This window comes from Falco punctatus (genome assembly GCF_963210335.1).
Source record: "Falco punctatus genome assembly, chromosome: 7".
In the NCBI taxonomy this organism is placed as follows: domain Eukaryota; kingdom Metazoa; phylum Chordata; class Aves; order Falconiformes; family Falconidae; genus Falco; species Falco punctatus.
This window is the reverse complement of record NC_137587.1, coordinates 51045913-51065596: the sequence shown is the minus strand read 5'-3', so window position 1 is coordinate 51065596 and position 19684 is coordinate 51045913. Positions and strand designations below refer to the sequence as shown.

The following is a 19684-nucleotide window of genomic DNA, read 5'->3' as shown; positions in this document are numbered from 1 at the left end:
GAGCATTAGAGAGCTTTGCTTTCTCCATTGCACCAGGGAAAAGCTAGCTATCTGCAGTGCCCTGCTGTGCTTGTGGGATTGTTGTCACTCACTGTCTTTTCATGCATATGTCACATCTGCTTGAAGTGCCGTTTGGGACATAGCGCAGAGGCGTCTCCTTGTTTTCCCTTTCAGACCTCAGCTCAGCAGGCCTTGATGGGGACTATTAATACCAGTATGCATGCTGTTCAGCAGGCACAAGCTGACCTCAGCGAAGTTGATAACCTACCACCTCTGGGGCAGGACATGGTGAGTGTTTTTAAACTGTCATAAGAATGGACCTTAACGCTTTGGGGTAGTTACAGATCAGTTTAGTCATTGTCCCTGGATCAAAATTGGTATTGCTAAAGCTTTTAAAGTGAGATAAAAGATTTGTGCTCTTTTTAAGGAATTGATGTAGAGTGTTCCACCTCACTGTAGTCAGTCTTCTGAGGTCAGATGTAGCAGACTTCCTTGCACAGCAGTGTCCGGAATCCTGTTTGTTCCATGTGCATATGTACAATTAAACACCAACTATGGGCAATATTTATGGCAGGAGTGACTGCCTGCCAGACACTTGAAAAATAAGAACAGAATATGATTCTGTTGTTCCTGATCCAGGTTAGGGTAGGAGGACAGATCAGGAGACTATTGCTTATGGAGGACTGTCAGTCAGGAGCATTTAGCCTTCATGGATGCGCAGTTTATGGCCTTTACCTTAAAAAGACAGCTGTTGAAATGTGGTAGCAATTCTGTAGCCAAAAGAAAATGCTTGCTGTCACATTTCACTTTAAGGTTTGGTGGTTGTCCTCTGTTTCGCTTTTAAAGGTTCATGAAGGAATGAGAGATTTACATAGTATCTTTTCTTGCAGAACCTCACTGCAATCCCTAAGTCTTGTTTCTGTTGTTGCTCTGCAGGCATCAAGAGTATGGGTTCAGAACAAGGTTGATGAATCAAAACATGAAATACACTCTCAGGTTGATGCTATCACTGCAGGAACTGCATCTGTTGTTAACCTTACAGCAGGTAAATTTCAAAGGGGAGGATTTCCTTGTAGTCTCCAAGTTAGTTATCAGTCTAATTCAAGTAATGCAGGGACAGAGTATGGGGCAGCTGGAGACACATTTTCTTCAAAGAACACGTATAGCTAAAAGCGCATTGACACGCGGAACAAGCCTTCTGTCCCTCCCAACACAATTTTTTTCTTTGATTTATCTCTTACACTAAAGGTGTGGCCATTGATGAAGATAAAATGTAGTTTGCTTATTTGACAAAGTAGAGAGTATTTGCAAGGTTACAACAAAAAAAGTGTTCTTGATCTGACAGCTGTTAGAAAAATATTATGTGTTTATTGACAGTAGGTTTTTTTTCTTCAGCAAATTACAAGTTGAAAGAGCTGTGAGTGGCTTAAAGGGGTCAATACTGTATTGTCATGGGTTCTTTCAGTGTTGGAAGGTAGTTGATACTGTGGACTTCTCAGCAAATTGCATTGAATGAAGAGAAATTCTGTTAGAAGACAAATTCTTGTAGAAGAAGAAATGTAGAAATTGGAAAAATTATAGCAGTCTGATTTTTTTTAAAGTGACAATAAAATTACTTAGTAGGCATTGCTTGGCTATCTTAAAATGTCTCTTTTGTCTCCACACTCCAGAGTGTGGCTTGTGGTAGTTGCCTGTTTTTCCCTTTTAAGCACTAAAGATCATGGAAATACATTTGCTCTACAGGGGACCCAGTTGACACTGATTACACTGCGGTGGGATGTGCAATTACAACCATCTCTTCCAACCTCACCGAGATGTCTAAAGGTGTGAAACTGCTTGCTGCTCTCATGGATGATGAAGTTGGAAGTGGAGAAGACCTCTTGAAAGCTGCTCGAACATTGGCCATTGCTGTCTCAGACTTGCTGAAGGCTGTGCAACCTACATCAGGAGAGGTGAGTAGATGGAAACTTCTCAGGTTCCCTCCTTGAAGTGCACGGCTTTGGCGTTTTTGAGACATGTTAGCTTCTAAGCCTCGCTTACTCAGTGCCATATAATGCCCCTTGTGCAAGCAGTGCTTTTGCTTGTACCTTCATCTGTCCGTGTGTTTATGCCTTTGTCTTGCATCTTGATATTAGAATGTTCTGTTACATGCAGAAGTTAATTGATTTCTGTCATAAATAGTTAATTTATCTGGGTATCATATTGTCTTTTACAAACAAATTTCAAACAGTACTATGACTCAATTTAGTTCATGATTTTTCTCTCTTTACTATCTTTGTCTACTTCGACACATAAAATAAGAAGGTAATCCCTCTGTTGTGGTTTTCAAAAAACAAGAGTAGTAGTACTGACCAAGACAGACTTACCGCGATCAGTTTGCTGTGAGTCGGAGTCTGCAGGCAGTTTGCCTTAGAACTCCTCAGGTATTTATGTTTTGAAGAACATGAAATTTCCTGATCAGAGAATCCTAGAATGGTTTGGGTGGGAAGGGGCCTTAAAGACCATCTAGTCCCAAACCCCGCCCTGGGCAGGGACATCCCCCCCCCAGCCCAGGCTGCCCCCAGCCCCGTCCAGCCTGGCCTTGGGCACTGCCAGGGATGGGGCACCCACAGCTGCTCTGGGCAGCCTGGGCCAGCGCCTCGCCGCCCTCATGGGGAAGAATTTCTTCCTCATATCTGATCTAAATCTGCCCTCTCTGAGTTTAAAACCATTCCCCCTTGTCCTGTCGCTGCAGGCCCTTCTAAAAAGCCCGTCCCCATCTTTCTTGGAAGCCCCCTTTAAGTACTGAAAGGCCACGGTAATGTCTCCCCGGAGCCTCTCCTCTCCGGGCTGAACCACCCCAACTCTCTCAGCCGGTCCCCACAGGAGGGGTCTTCAGCTCTCTGACCATCTCCATGGCCACCTCTGGACTTTTCCAGATCAGTTGGCATATTGACTATCCACCCTTAATTATCCTTGGAGTTATTACAACAATGTTTATTCAGCCTGTTCAAAATTCTTTACATGTTCTCTGGGAGCTCTTCAGATGAAACCCCTGAAATATGGTTGTGCAGTTGAACGTGTGGAAAAGTAAAGATTTTTCCAGAGTATTTCTGTTATGTAGTATTTTTTTTAGCCATATTGATTGCACACTAATGCAGCAGTTCATTGAGGAAATCTAAAATTCAAGTAAAGCTCATTTTCTTTGAATTCATGTACTTCACCATTATATTTTTCCAGCCTCGACAGACAGTTTTGACTGCAGCTGGAAGCATTGGGCAAGCAAGCGGGGAGCTGCTGAGACAAATTGGAGAGAATGAAACAGATGAAAGGTTCCAGGTAATGAGGGGATTGCTTGTCACTGTCAGAACTGTGCAGCTTTCTAATGAGGCCACTGCATAAAACCAGGCTTCCCAAAGTGTGGTTAGGAAACGCTAGTTTTGATGTTTCTCAATGCTAATTGAAGTTAATCCATTATAAAATGGTTTTTAAATATACAAACACAGAGTGCTGATTTCATAGGAAACTACATTCTGTGCATCACACAGATGCTTTCTTGCTAATGGAGCTGTTTGCACTGTGCTCCTCCCAGCGTTTAAAATGCGTGGCTCACGCTATTTGCATACTGGTCAGGCTCTTGCTTTTCAAATTCTGCTCTGCTTTTTACTTTCACTACTATGTTCATCACTGACTTCTTTTATGGTGGCTTTCAGTACCTCAGCATTGCATGGATAGTATCTTCTATAGCTTTCCTGTAGGATGCGGAACTATCATTCCATTTTACAGATGGAAAATTTAGCATGGAAGTGCAGAGATCTGCTAATTTGAGATACCCTATGATCTGCTGATCTCTCAAATTCTTGGCATTGTGTCACACTTGATATGCTTGAATTTCCCATTTCCTTCAGTTGCAACAGAGGGCAAGTTATATAGCACAGTGCTAAGTCAGACACAGAAAACAAGGAACAGCAAACTTACTTTCAAAACTCTGACTATCTTTACTAAGTACACCGTGTCACTGTTTTCCGGGGGGACATGTGTGCAGTCTTAATCGGTTGTTCTGAATGCCGTAGAGATTTTGTGGGAAGCAGTGTATTAAAACTTGAAACATGCATACAGACAACTTCAGTCCTTGCCCTTCCTTGTGTTTCACTATTTTTGCAAGCGAATGACTTATTATGCCGTGTATTTATGAAGAATGAATGAACATTTATTAATAAATAACGAGTATTTCTTCTCATTAAATACAGCAGTTTTCATGTAAGTGTTTGCTGTGTCTGTGTGTATGCATGCAAACTTTTTGGTAAACCGAGTAGAAGAAAACTTGCATTAAAAACATAATTTCTGTAAGTTTATTAGTATTGCCAATTATCAAATCATAATGCCTGTATAACTTAATGACAGTGTTAGCTATTAGCAGTCTAAAACCGTTGTTCTTAAATGCTCTGTTAAAAACATGTCTGGATTTTTTCACTCAATGCCAAGAACAATTTTGAAACAGAACCAAGGGGAAGTAGTTTACAGCAACAGTTAGACCTCTGGAGCGCACTGTATGCAGGATGTCTACTAATATGACTTACAGGCCATTTAAAACATTTAATCCACTAGTAAATCTGTCTGCAAGTTTCATCAGAGTTTTCATTTGTGTTCTAGTTGAGCTCTTTCTTTCTTAACTAAGAGAAAGAACCTGAACATTCTCATAATTGCTGTGGAGTGCTGGAGAAGGTGGGTAAGGAGAGGGATGGTTTATCATGCCTTCATATCCCAAAACCAAAATGAAAATAAGTGTTCTTTATTTTTTAAATCCAAAGTTTTTTCTGCTGTGAAGTTAAGATTATGCATGTGTATCTGTAGTATCTTATTACAGGAAAGCCACGTCATTTTAACAGTACAGGCATCAGGAGGACTCCATCCCACTAAAAAAGTGAAGCATATGGAATGTAGCATTTTAATAGGGAAATAAGAAGAAATTGCCTGAACTTATTCATTGCAGGAATTAAAACATGAGTGTGTTTTAATTTCGCAGTTTCAGTTAATTAAATTATTTTTGTACGAGGGAGAATTATTCTGGAATTAAGACCTGTTTTGAGTTATACTTAGGAGCGGTAATTTATAGGGCTACATTTACATCATGGACAAGGAAATATTGTGGTTGTAAATGGCATTTTCAGAAATGGAACGGCAATTGTGGTTACTGTTAAGCACAATTAAGTACTTGAATTTAGTATCAGCTCAAGTACTGTTTGTTCTCAGCAGTTTGCTCCTTGAGGTTGTCGTCCTTATTGCAGATACTTACCACATGTTTCATGGTGAACTCCAGATGTTTTTGTACTAACAGTATATTCTCAGGAAGTGAAGATAAGCACATTGCAATTGGGGACATAGATTTATTCTTACAGACTCTGAGCCAATTCCACATTTAACAGTCCATACTCGTTCAGTCCAATAACTTGATAATGTAGTTAGGAGAAATGGTTGTACTGAGAACAGAAAAATTGAGTTTTCTGAGTAATAGCCATGTTTGCTGCTTTACACGTAACAGAATGTTCAAGTTCTGATACACGAGAACTTCTTACCTTCAGGAGGCTTGGTCTTAATGTAAAGAAAGTATATACTTTTTTGTTCATAAGACTGAATTTTCCCTTTACCTTACCAGGATGTTCTGATGAGCCTGGCCAAAGCTGTTGCAAACGCTGCTGCCATGTTAGTGCTGAAGGCCAAGAACGTAGCCCAGGTCGCCGAGGATACAGTGCTGCAGAACAGGGTCATTGCTGCTGCTACGCAGTGCGCGCTCTCTACTTCCCAGCTTGTGGCTTGTGCTAAGGTGAGTGAGGCTAGCGGTGTTCATGAGGCTGCAAGGCGTCGTTTGGAGTGTAGGCTTCTGTGTATTTCCAACAGTAACAGGCAACATACTGTGTTAATGTCATAGCTTTAGATTTATGCAGTAGCAAATTTTTTGATTAATAAATAGTCACCCCTAACAGTAGCAGTCAGGAGCCCAGAAGATGTGAGGTGTTGCTGTAATCCCCAGGGAATGTTCACAAATAACAAAGCCCATCTGATGAGTTACTAATATTGATAAAATAAAAACGTAAAAAATACTAGTTCAAGAAGCACAGCTTGCCTGGGGAACACTACAGCCTCTGGAACACTTTTTATCTTAAAAATCGATGAAAAAAATAATCAATTAAAAAATTAAACAGTTCATATTTCCTACTTAGATGCTGCTTTGAAGTCTGCAGTGTAGTCTTTTGCAGGGAAATGGGTTTTCAACTCTTGTGAAATGTCAGGAAGGTTTGTTTTAAAATTATTAGCCAATATTAGATATGCAATTTTCAATATTTTCTACTTCATTTCTCCGGCTGCGAGGGCTTTTTGTAATTCATATATATGAATTTTCACTGTTTGGAGTTGATGTTCTTATTGCCTGTGAATTCCTTCAGTGTGGCATAAGACACTCAGTGGTATCCATCCTGTTTTCCTCACAGGACACGCACAGTATTCCCATTGCTAAAAGCTGTCTGGATATGCCTGAACAAAATGGGGGAGGGTTGTTTCGACTATGTAGGTTACACAGTTTATTACTTGTCTTGTGGCTTCAGAAGTAGAATGTTGTTTGGCTTGTGCCAAGCACAACTTTTATTTAAAAAAAAAACAAAAAAACAAAAAAAAACCCCAACCACAAACAAAAGGCTGATATAAGAAGGGTTTACAAGACCAATTCCAATTAAGATTTCATTTTATTTGGAATTCCAGTCTATAAGAGTCTGCCAGTAGATGTAGTTACTCTGGAGGAGTTTGGCCTGTGCCTGCCCTGCAGAGCCACTCTCTTGTGTTTTCTCAGTTCAGTAGCTGCTGAAGAAGCATGAACAAGGTGGAGGCATCCATTCTCAGAATCTAAATTGAGATTATATTAATGATATGCAGAGCCCAGATTCCTAATCTAGATATCTGAAGCTACCTATTTAAATACTCGATTTCAGGGGTTTCTGTCTAGGGAAAACAGGTAAATTAAAGATTAAAAACTAATGTAGTGGGTGTTTCACTTCTTAGGAGTTAGGAAATTTGCAGACAAGCCTTTTCTGAATGCTTTGTGTCCCCTCCCATGCAGGTTGTGAGTCCCACCATCAGCTCTCCAGTGTGTCAGGAGCAACTGATTGAGGCAGGGAAACTGGTAGACCGTTCAGTGGAAAACTGTGTGAGGGCCTGCCAGGCTGCCACAGACGACACCGAGTTACTGAAGCAGGTCAGTGCGGCTGCCAGCATCGTCAGCCAAGCCCTGAATGACCTCTTGCAGCACGTCCGCCAGTTCGCAAGCAGGGGAGAGCCCATTGGACGCTATGACCAGGCTACAGATACCATCATGTGTGTCACAGAGAGTATTTTCAGTTCGATGGGAGATGCTGGTGAGTTTCTCTAACAGGCAGTAGCTTTTCATGACTCAGAGATGTGCATGTTTCAAATAATGCAAGTGAAAAACCTTCTCTGAAGCGTACTCTGCTCCTAGGCTAGTGCTGTCGTTGACGGGTAGTCATTCAGCAGATAACATGCAATCAGCAAAATGCACGTAGTGATGTGCCAGATAGAATCAATGTTCTGTGAAAACAGTCAGTGTCGTGCTAACAGATCACTGTAAAGTTTTGTCTTGGTTTCTACCACTGCTTTGCTTCACAGAATTGTGTAGCAATTTCTCATCTCCAAATACGAAGACAGGTACCTGGGTGAATAATTCCCAGTGACTGATTTAATTACGTGTAGATTTTGTTGTAGGCTTTGGAACTAACGTCTGCTTTTCCCTATGTTTCTAAACTTTACAGCTTCTAGAATCAACTAAAACTTGAGATGCCTAACATCTAACTGATCCACTCTGAATTTTTAGTGAAGAACCAGTAAATTACTTAGAATGGTGAAATTTCAATAGTTATAAATGTTATGAAGTAGCAACAGTGTGAAGAGGCAGTATCAACTTGAAATTGAGGCAATTCATAGAAAGTTTAAAATGGGATCAGTTTTTAAAAGCTGATTTTTTAAATAGTGAGTAGCATGGTTTTCCTTGGGGTTAGGGTTGGGCTTTTCCTTCACGTTATTTAACTGCAAGGCCAGGAACGGAAATATTTCAGTCACAGTTGTATTCACGTTACAGTCAATGTGATCAAACTGATCTTTTGTTGTAGAGTCATCCAAGTTATTACATTTAAAATTTTTAAAAGATGCACAGGAATGTTTGCCAAACCACCCTTAATCTTTGAATTGAATGCTGTGGAAAAAGTTTTCTAATGCTCTGTAGCTATCCTAAGGAATGTAATGACTGTAGATGTGCACAGGAAACCATGTCAAGTTTTATGTTTAGCTGTCGCTTATGATTCAGCTTCTGCACAGAAGAATGCGATGAAAGAGATGATCTTGTAGAGCATTTATTTTCTACTCACAGTCAAATATCTTGTTGTGCAATACTTCGTTTTTAGTAGAAGGCATTCAAATTCCAGTCTGTGTTTCCAATTTATCATTGCACTCCTGCGGTCACAATTTTAACGGGTGAGAGACTCTGGCTTGTGACTGCTGTATTGTTGCCCAAGCAGGTTATACTTTGTTTGATTTACTGGCTTAGTACTATAAGAAAGGGCACTCAAAGGGATTTTTTTCAAGTGGAGTATTTGGACTGTGAGCTGAGTTAGCCAATCTTGGTAAAAATTTTAATTGTCAAAATGCATGTTGGGACATAGTTGATGAAAGCAAGAAGACTTAAATTTTTTTGCCTATGCCTGACCAGAGGAGCCTGGTAAGAAGGCATTTAATTCTGAAGCCCACAAGTAACCTTGAGAACACGTGAGAAAAATGCTGCTTTGGTTTTCTTTCCCATGATTTCTTAAGAGCATTTGAAAAAAATGAGGCCTTAGACCCAGACACAACTTACTTGATTTGATAACCTACAGAAAGCAAAAGGCTTTATGGGTTCACGTCTGCTATGAAGGAGGTCAAGTGTATGTGTTAGTGACCAAATGAATTTGCTCTAGAAGGCGTAGGTATCCACTTCAGAAGCGTTGTTGTTCCATCTCTTTGCTTCACCATGACTGGAACACGACTCCAGTATCTTAAATGTACACCTTGGGTTTGTCCAGACCCACCCACCCGGTGCTGAGTCCCTTCTGACAGAGTTCTTACCTTTATGTTGGACAGAAGGTGATTCCCTAAAAGAAAAATAGGTGAAAGATGGGTAATTTTTATTTAAGGAGTGAAATCTTGGCTGTAATTTGAAAGCAAAATTATTAGTCCTCACTGGGCCAGGAGTTTCCTTGAACTATATATTCAAAATTACCTTAAAGTATTGATTTTTGGGTTTTGTCTTGCTATCTAGAAGGCAAACATTACATTTTGTTCTTAATCTCCACTGCAGCAGTTTCCTTCGTGTTGCGCTCTAAGGTTTTATTTATGAAGTGTCTAAGCTATGAACTCTTTGTGTATCATTTTCAAGTCAAAAGAATACTTCAGCAAATGTAACTTTATTTTCATCTTGTTGAGATGATTTTTGAAACTGCAACTGAAATGCAGAGAGAAAGTAAGTAAAAATAGAATTGTATGCCACAGGTGAAATGGTGCGGCAGGCCAGGGTGCTGGCTCAGGCCACTTCTGATCTTGTCAACGCGATGAGGTCAGATGCTGAAGCAGAAATCGACATGGACAACTCAAAGAAGCTTCTGGCTGCTGCAAAGCTCCTGGCAGATTCCACAGCCCGCATGGTTGAAGCTGCAAAGGTACCAGGAAAATGAGCTAACCGTCAGCGTAGAACTGTATGGTTAGACGCCAGGAAGGGACGGGATGTGGGATAGGATGGATAGGATCTGGCTGATAGTAGGGGTGGTTTTTCTTATCCTGTAAATGTTGGACATTGAATGACTTATCCTAGGTATGTTCAGAAAAAACAATTAATTAGTTGGGGGTGGGGTGTGGGTGTTAGAAACCCTTCTTGCACTGCTTTGCTGCCCTGTGTTCAGGGTGGTCGTGACTCAAGCATCTAGGGCAGCTCCCACCAGCTGTAACCGCAGTGATGGGAAGTCTTGTACCAGTCCTACCAAAAGAAGTGGAACAGCAAACCCATGGCTGTCTCTTATGAATATCACTTAAAAAAGCTGTTAACAGAGCAGCTCTGCCTGTGTTTGTCTTAGGGACAGTTCCCTCCCCCTGGGGCATCCTGCTTTTTTTGTGCCCCGCCATCCCACCCCGTTCTCACGAGAGGGGCATATATTTAACATTTTCTTCCCCTTCTGTGATAGAAACCTATTTAAATACACTGGGGAGGAATATGTTCGTTGAATTGTTTCCCAGATCCTGCACTTAAATGGTTTTTACAGATCAGGGCCAGCCATTCTGCTAGGGCTCTAAAAGGCCCATTTGCCTGGCTATGGGGCATGTCCTTGACCTTCCAGTACTTTCTCAGACTTCAGATGAAGGAAACCTACTGTGTTAAATCTCAAGGGTTGGACTGCAGTTTTATTGAAAGGTGTATTGAATCGAGAGATTTAAAAACTGTTGTTGTTTGAGGTTGTTTTTTTCAAAACCTATGTTCGTCAAAGTACGTTAGTAGAGATCATAGTGGAAGTAGTGTACAAGGCTTTTTTCCAAGCGCCTCAAGCAGTATATGAAGCAAAAGTTCAGCTCCCTTCCTCAAAGTACCTAACATATATGGGCACAACCTTGTACTAGCTATAAATTTTCCACTTCAAAGTCTTGTAACATTTTAATGTTCTTCTAACTTTGGTTAAGATAATATGAGGAAAATAAAGGCTGATTTAGCAGACACTGTCTAGAACTAAAACCTCGATATTTATCTACCTTTTCTCCAGGAACTTTTACTGAGGCTCATGGTTTTTGCTCTGAAATTTTGTGCAGGGAGCTGCAGCCAATCCTGAAAATGAGGATCAACAGCAGCGTCTGAGAGAAGCAGCAGAGGGACTGCGGGTTGCTACAAATGCTGCTGCACAGAATGCCATCAAGAAGAAAATTGTCAACAGATTAGAGGTTGTAAACTAGATGTTGTTGAAATTTTGGTTTATTCTGTTTTGATAATTAGTATCTGTAGATAATTTCAAGCAAGTAGAAGTGCATATTTCAGGAAGAGTGCTAGGCACAGAATGATAGCACTGTAAGCTCAGTTCCAGAACACAAGGCTTGGAATTAGGGATGCTAGCATACCATACCATAGTTCTCAGACAACTGAGCACTTGTGTTACTGAGGTAGTGAAGTGGTGTAAGAATTTGACTCAGAAGGCATTTGATGGTGGCTTAGTCATAGAATTAGAACAGCTGAGGTTTCAAACAGCTGAGCTGAAACTACTTCATTACTGTTTTAATTTATCTGTATGATCTGTCATTTACACACAATATCCTTTGATGGTTTTACTAGTATATCTGCCAGAGTTTCATGTAAATTTCCATACAAAGAAATGTTGAATTGCAACATATCCAATTAAACCAGTAAGTTATTCAGAGAATCAAAGAAGCAGAAACAGAAGTGGAAAGATACGTTTTATCTCATAGTACAGCCCAGAGAGAGAAAGGCAATTTACTGTGCACTGCGGCTAAAACCTCTCTGAAGTTTGTCTTGTAGGCAAGGTTTGATCTTCCTATTCTCAGCTGAAATGTAGAAAAGACAGATTAAAAAAAAAAGCCTTTTGTAATTCCTAGTTTCCAGCTGTGGTTTTACATTTATCTGATTTAAATTCAATGAGATTAGACAAACAAGGAGACCTAAGTACAACAAGGAGACCTAAGTAGGTAACCATGTTCCAGAAGCGCATTTACATTGCTGTATATGGCTAGTACCAAAAATCAGGAGTATTTCAGGAAATAAAAGCTGATGTCTCAATTTTTGAACTGCATGCAAGAAAGCTTTATAGAAAGGGCATTTTATTTGTTTTACTGTTACAATGTATACTGCCTCACAAAGGAGTGAAATGTGTAACGATGAGAATGAACTTCATGCTTGCCTGTATTTAGTGGGCCAGTTGATAATAACACTCCCAGATATTTGGAAAAGGTCTTCCCGCGGGGTGCTTTTAGACTTAGTAATACCAGTATTTTGTACCTCTGTATCATTTTAGTATCTTTGCTTTCGCCATAGAGCAATCTCAGCAAAATCAGTAGAAGCTGGCTCCCTTGAGTCGGCAGTCAGAGGTGTTAATGTAGCAGTGTGTGTACTTGGCCTGTTTTCTCTGGCCTTTTTTGTAAGGAGCTAATTGATTAGACCATTTCTGCTGTCTGTAATTGACTTCTTTTGGTAATGCTGCAACATAAGCTGTGAAGGAGTAAGATCTTAGAATCCTTCTCGTTCCACCCTTTTCTTTATTGGCGAATTAGAGGTGAGACCAGTATTCAGCTCATTTTCACCTTGAGAGAAAAGCAATCCTGAGTTTCCTTAAGGTAAATCAAATTAATCAAGGGTTGTAATGATTTAATCTGTCAAAGTTACCTGTATTATGTATTTCATCCTCTGAATTACTCGGACTTGTAACCACTGATTTAACTCTGTTCCTTTTTCCTCAAAGATTGCGGCTAAACAAGCTGCAGCTGCTGCCACTCAGACTATTGCAGCTTCTCAGAATGCAGCGGTCTCAAATAAGAACACAGCAGCACACCAGCAACTTGTGCAGAGCTGTAAGGTAAACACATCGCAACCCAAAGCCACTGACAAAAAACTCTTGAACTCTGCTTTGTGGGGAACTAAATATCACCTTCTGTAATAATAGTGTTGCAACCTCGAAAGGAGTGTTTTTAGTAAAATAAAAATCCCCAAACTAAAAACCACACCATACACATTCATCTCTATGGATTCTGTATGCCCCATCCCCATCCCTGGAAGTGTTCGAGGCCAGGTTGGATGGAGCTTTAGGCAACCTGGGCTAGTGGAAGGTGTCCCTGCCCATGGCAGGGGGTTGGGACTAGATGATATTTAAGGTCCCTTCCCACCCAAACCATCTGTGATTCTATGATACAATTCCATGATTCTGGAGAACCCTCATTTATTGTATTATCCATGGTTTCCATGTGTTACTGTATGGAGAGCTTGGAAAAGCTGAGCTACTCTGTAGTTCTTGGCTGTTACAAATACCCCTGCAAACACCTTACTAGAAAGGACCAACAGGCTTGTATAGCTCAGCATGTACCTGTTGAGTAACAAACACTTCATCTGAAGCAAGTGCTATGAGTAAAAGTTTTGACAGAGCGGTCAGCCACCCTGTGCATGCAGAGCTGTGCTAGAAGCACTGTGCAGAGGGCTCCGGTTGCTCAGAGATTTGTTCACTGGTGAGAAGCCCTGGCCCCACGTTCAGCACATGAGCACGCTTTGCAGCAGTGTGAGCATCACAGCAGGCTATCCAATGCTACATGCAGTGAAGTGGGGCTGCTGTGGAGTGAAGGTAACCTTTGAATTTTTCACAACGAAGGGTGGAGTAGCAGTAATACTTTGTACTGTAACAGAGTGAAATCCTTCTTCAACATATAGGTTATATAATCAGTTACATAACTAACAGCACCGATCCTGCTATTCTGATGTTCAGCCTACAGGCAACTGGGACCTTAAATATCACTGTAAAAAATAAGTTATAGATCTTACTATGGGGTTAACGTGATTTCTAGCTTGAAGTTAAGGCTGCCAAGACCACAGATTTCAAGGTATGCCTGAAGTCAAACACGTTTTTATAGTTCCAAACTAGAGTTTGGTGAGAAGCTGTTCTCTTTTGTGTTTAAGCTACATTTGGCAGTTTAATTTCTAGCTCTGACTAATGTTGCTTGAGGGTTTTTAAAGAAATTGCATTTAAGCAAAAAATTGAATAAGACAATAGAATGCAAAAGGGTTTTCTTCTGGATGGAAGAGCAGTTATATAGGGAAGGAGAAGAAAACCATTAAAGAAGGCATCGTTAAAAGCCACATTAACATTCAGCAATTACTTCTCGGCATGGTGGTAATCCTAAGTAATGTTGGAATTAAATAGGGTAGCTGTACATCTCAAAATTGTGTTGTAGGCAGCTGCTATTTCAGTATGAATTAAAAAAAAAAAGACAAGCTGATTCACTGTATTGTTTACAGTTCATTCTAATTTGATCTTGATGATGATTTATTAGGTAGCAGAGAAGATCTGATACTTTTTTTTTAACTTTTTTGGGGAGGAAAGGAGAAAAAAAATAAAAGAGTATTGCACTGATGAAGTAAGTGTTATTATGAAATGGATGGACAAGGAGCATGAATCTGGGCAGTCCAGGAGTAAAGTTATAGCAATACACACTGCAGAATGCTCAAGTCATACTATAAAGTTTGTGTTGTTAGAAGTCAAGGAGAAGTAGGCTGAGGTGCTTGTGTGTAAAGCTTTTTTTGAAAGCAAGACATTATCTTAAAAAATCTGTCACCTCCACTACTGGCATTTGAACATGCAGAAGAAGTAATTCAAAATACTTTGTGTACATAATCCTGCAGAAAAATCTTAGGTTGTAGGGTCTTTAATGAGTAGCTTGAATAAAGATTTCTTAAGTAAAAGTAGAACATCTCTGAAAAATCCTATTGTGTATTAATTCAGTTCCATAGAATCCTAAACAAACTCTGTGAAGGCACAAGCGTACTGTACCTGTGAGTACTATAAGTTCTTTAAGGGGGGTAGGGAGAGGGCTTGCTTTAGTGTCAGAGGGTTTTGAGGTTTTATTTATCTACTAAAAGCTTTTCCCTTTGTCTATTGTAGAATGTTGCAGACCACATTCCTCAGTTGGTGCAGGGTGTGAGAGGAAGTCAAGCTCAGGCAGAGGACCTCAGTGCCCAGCTTGCTCTAATAAATTCCAGCCAGAACTTTCTTCAGGTGAAGTGAATCAATCATTGTAGTAGACTCCGTCAGAGCAAAAAGCATTTTTTAGTGCTGTATGTTTTCATGCGTTATAAAAAAGCAGTAAACTGTTAAGAACCGTGTAAAGAAGTCTATTACTGACTGTGAATCATAGCTAAGGATAATTTAGTTTCTCAGATCAGATGGCTGAAGTATGCTGAATCTGTGGTGAGTGAAAACTGCCAAAACTGAGGATAAAAGTAACAAGAAAACTCCAGTGTATGGAGAAGAAGCATTCATTGCTGTAGCACTTGCCCTCTGGGAAAGAGTTTAAAGAACCAGGTGGAGAGAATTCAGCATCTTTCTAAGCAGAGGTCTGAATGTGTGAGAACCTTTCTTAGTGAAGGTAAAGTTAATATTACAGCAGCAAGCTCCAGAATTCTTCACAAGTAGATACTAGCCTGCATACGTAATGGATCTTGATTGCAATTTTGAACAAAACACAACATTTGACTGTGTGCTTCTTCCAAAACATCTTAAAAAAAAATAATTGATAAAATACTGACCATTGGTAACAAAACTATTGGGTTTATTGTGGACATTAAAGAAACAAATAGAAGAAACCAATTCTTCATGTAATGACTTGATTATTACTTGGCACCAGTTAGTCCTGCTGTAATGTGGTTGCTGTTAGCAGGTTCTGTATGGTCCCATGTAGGCAGAGGTATCACAAGCCATGCCTCTGCTCTGAGTATTTTGCTGTATGATTCCCTTTGGGGTCATTAGAATGACCCATCTCCCCTGGGGCTGTGTATGTGTACCACAGTGATGGTGAGAATCAATAAATTATTTTATTTGTGTTAGCAGCAAAGCCTGCAAAGAGTCATTTCTTGAATTATGGTTCTCAATTTATGGAATTTTGGAAGAGTTTAATATTTAGAAACATTGAGACAAATTTGCCATCTGTGCCACCTGGACCTGCTCATACCACATGGGTGCTGAATGGCGAAACTACACATTTAAATTCTTTAAAGTAGTCTGCATGTACACGAAGGCCTCGGACAGATATTGGTACCAGTGAGGTAGTCGTTGTACCAGTAACGCTCAAACGAGTCCTGCTGCAGAGGACACTGTAATGTGGAATTACGAGAGGGTGCAGCATACAAATGAAAGGCTGGGATCTAGAAGGTGCACGGTTAAGGAGCAGGGTAGTGCATTAAATGGTCATTATAGAAAACCTAGAAACCTTGTGAGTGTGTGAATGGAGGAAGCATTTTGTTTATTGAATCCTAAGTTGCCTTTAAAGAAAATAAGCTGGTAAACCAATTGTGTTCATTGCTCTTCTTTGAACAGCCTGGAAGTAAAATGGTGGCATCTGCTAAAGCTGCAGTCCCCACTGTGGCTGATCAAGCAGCAGCAATGCAGCTGAGTCAGTGTGCAAAGAACCTTGCTACCAGCTTAGCTGAGCTACGAACTGCCTCCCAGAAGGTGGGTAAATGCTTTAATGCGTTAACCAGCTAAAGCAAGATGGCTGGGGTCGTCGTCACAGGCTTGTCCTGCTTGACCCACTGCGTCTCCCCCAGGGAATGGCTCATGCTCCGGCACTGTTCGCTTCTCAGTGTTGCTTTTTGTGCACAGTTTGCTTAGACTCCCAGGTGGCTTCTGTGTCGTGATAGAAACGGGAGGGAGAAGTGATGAGAAAACTGAAAAGCTTGTGCTACCCTTTCCCTACAAGAAAGACGGGAGCAGGGTGTTTGCTGAGCAGCAGATGAAAGCTCTGAGCTGCTGTAGCACCTGGAGTAGAGTGGGGAAAGCGGAGTGCTCTGCCGTGCACCTGCCAGACTGGGACAGCACTCTGTGAGCAGCGTTGTGACTGTGAACTGGAGTTCATCTCCAAAATTCAGGGACGCAGAAGCTATCTCTGTTTCACCACAGATTTCAAAATGATGTATGGGTTTAAAAGATCAGTGGGAAGTGCGTGGGTTTGTTGTTTTTTTTTTTTTTTTTGTGTGTGTGTGTACACTGAGGCCCAAACCCAGGATTGTAGCATATAGGCTGGCTACACCTGAGCTGATGTTAATGTTTCCAGCTCGGGTACTGGTGGCTGTGGGCTGCCACATCAGAGGGTTCACTGTGACTTCAGTCACGATGCATGGTTAGGCTCTGTAGGAAGCGAAATCGGGACTGCAGCCGTTATTTTCTCAGTACATGGAGTGGCCAGTGGGAAGGTGATGTGTACACAAGCCAGCTGTGTCTCTTTCCCCTGGTGTCTCTTAACTGTGTGTTGTTCTCTTCACAAGCTAGGAATACTGTGCGGGAGTTTGGAAGCTGTGATGTAGAACAAAGTGCCCACAGTGACCTCTAAAGTCATGAGAGCAATAATTTGGGAGGGGGAGGTTATATCTGAAGCATTTACTCTTTCTGGTGGTGGCTTACAGCTGCTGACAGTGCTGTTGATCTGATCTCTGAATAGGCTCATGAAGCGTGTGGCCCGATGGAAATTGACTCTGCTCTGAATACAGTCCAGACTCTCAAAAATGAACTGCAAGATGCGAAGATGGCAGCTGTGGATGGACAGTTAAAACCTCTGCCAGGAGAAACTGTAATTGAGGAAGAATGTTCTTCATTTAAAAACAAACAAAGTTAGCTGTTAAATTTAAATACTAGAGTCAAAACAAGTCATGAGGCTTTGGATAATGGTGATACTGACAGGATTTTGCACTAATTCGCTTAAAAAGAATATATATTCCTGCTACAGCAGAAGCATGTTCTGTAGCAGAATTACTCATAGGACTGTAGGGACTCTGTTGTACAAATTAGCAGCAGCAATGTTTCACTCATTTCTTGTCGCAAATAATTTCTTTTCAATAGCGACAAAGATGAGAACTCAATAGTTCTAAGGCTACCAGTCCTGGTAGGCTTAGAAAGTGAAATGTTTTATTTGGCAAAATCCCCCTTCTCCTCAGATGAAGGTAATGATTTCCATTACTAATTATAAAATAGTTTTGTTACTTAATATGTTAATTTATTTCATCATGGACGGGGAAAACATGCTAGTCAGGTTTCAGAGATACTGTGTGCGTGTTCAGTAGCTGAGATAAAAGATTGGTTTCTGTGGAATGAGGAAATTTTTAATATTACTTTTAAAAAAAAGCATGTTTTAGTTGAACTTAAAGAATTTTGTCCTTTGCAATTTTTCACAGCTTGAGAAATGCACTCAGGACCTGGGAAGCACATCCAAAGCAGTCGGTTCATCAATGGCCCAGCTGTTAACTTGTGCTGCTCAAGGCAACGAGCACTACACAGGTAGTGTTTTATTCATAACGTGTCTGCAAAACCTCTGCTTTCCGTAAAATACTTGATAGAAGGTTTTCTTATTATAGATTACTTAAACCAAGCCATTACTACTTTTGGTTTTGGGTGGGGGGGTTCTTTTGGTGATAGTGAATTGTGGCAGCTTCCTGGGAATTGCTGGTGTAAATAATGTGCTTCGTAGAAGAATAGTGTTGCAATGTGCTGCGTGTCTGTATATAATCAGAGTAGATTGAAACATCTGTTGTTTTTGTAAATACACGCCACTGGAACTCTGTGAAGGAGGGAACTAAAATGTAATGCAACTGAAAGGTCAATGCCACTGGAAACGTTGCTGTATCCTTTCAGAAGGTTATAAGAGTCTGGATATTTTTTGAAGCACAGGATGCAAACATACTCAGGATAGCTTGGTGACGTTTAAAACTGCATCTCTTACTAAATGTTACCAGTTTGCATGTATAATGTAATTTCTGACTCATTGATCACATTTGTGTAGTTTGAGTTAAAGCCAACAGAGAATGTGGGCACACAGATTCTGCAGTTTGTTTTTGTACCTATACTTCTAGAAACCAGGAACACCTTAATAAGGAAAAAGCTCCTTGCAGGAGGGAAAAAAGGTTTACTCTTAGGTGGTAAAATGTTCTCTCTCCTTATTTCTGTAAGGAACAAAAGCTGTTGATGCAAATGCTACTGTAGGTTTTTTTTAAATATTGCTGATGAAATCCATTATGGCAATTACCACGTAATTGGATGTAATTGCATCAGGGCTACATAACTAACTTACTTTCATTTGAAGCAGGTGTACTTGCATGAAGATGGCTCACATTTCTATCACATAGTTGTGCAGAAGTTAGCACTGGGTATCTGGCAAAGGAATACGGATACTTTGCAGCTGATACCGAATAACTCAATCTAGTAGCTCTCTTAACATCAGGCTGTAAGAGCTGTTTGGTTGGGAAATCCTACAAAGCAATGAGTTCCTTTCCAAAGTTCATGTAACTATTTCCTATCTCACACTGTCTTGTTACGCTGTTAACTGTGGTGTGCTCAAGCAACCACCAAGTGTTTGCAGGTGTTATGACATTCTGCTGTTTCTCTGTGATAGAAGTTTTTTACAGTTTATATTCACTGTTTAATAATTCCCTCTTGTCTGCAGCTGTCACAGTAGGTTTCTTTTCTTTTTATACTGAAAGTCACTGTAGTGGGTAAAAGGAGCACCGAGCTGAAAGCATAACAATCAGACCTTTTTGTTTAGTGGTGGTGTGATAAATTAAGTCAAATGTAAAAGATGCTTACTGGTATTCTAAATAAAGGGAACAAAACGTGTGGGTATTTTCCCTGAAATTTTCTTTACATTAAGAATGTAAAAAGCAATCTGTGGTTTGTCAAATAGAAAAGTGATAACGGCAGCGTAGGCAGTACTGTTTCTCTGCCTAGCCTGGCTGTAGTTTGACATATAATATCACTTGCTTTTCATTACCTTCTAAAGTTTCTGCATTTAAAAACGTTGAGTTGATAGGAAGAGAAAATGTCAAGAGGCACTGGTGTTAAATTGCCAACAGGGCTACTTTGTGGGTTGTATTTGGTTG

General features: G+C 40.4%; 1 protein-coding gene across 5 annotated transcripts in view; it reads left to right on the top strand.

Annotated features, from left to right (window-relative positions):
• Nucleotides 1-19684, top strand: part of TLN2 (talin 2) — a 206220-nt gene that overhangs the window by 111454 nt on the left and 75082 nt on the right. For all 5 annotated transcript variants that reach the window (XM_080395552.1, XM_080395551.1, XM_080395553.1 and 2 more), the window contains 13 exons: nucleotides 175-288; nucleotides 937-1045; nucleotides 1744-1952; nucleotides 3220-3318; nucleotides 5636-5803; nucleotides 7091-7385; nucleotides 9565-9731; nucleotides 10867-10995; nucleotides 12522-12635; nucleotides 14706-14819; nucleotides 16137-16271; nucleotides 17257-17385; nucleotides 17987-18089. In XM_080395552.1, the coding sequence (XP_080251678.1) occupies nucleotides 175-288; nucleotides 937-1045; nucleotides 1744-1952; nucleotides 3220-3318; nucleotides 5636-5803; nucleotides 7091-7385; nucleotides 9565-9731; nucleotides 10867-10995; nucleotides 12522-12635; nucleotides 14706-14819; nucleotides 16137-16271; nucleotides 17257-17385; nucleotides 17987-18089 (1885 nt within the window). The remainder of the gene's footprint in view (nucleotides 1-174; nucleotides 289-936; nucleotides 1046-1743; nucleotides 1953-3219; nucleotides 3319-5635; nucleotides 5804-7090; nucleotides 7386-9564; nucleotides 9732-10866; nucleotides 10996-12521; nucleotides 12636-14705; nucleotides 14820-16136; nucleotides 16272-17256; nucleotides 17386-17986; nucleotides 18090-19684) is intronic.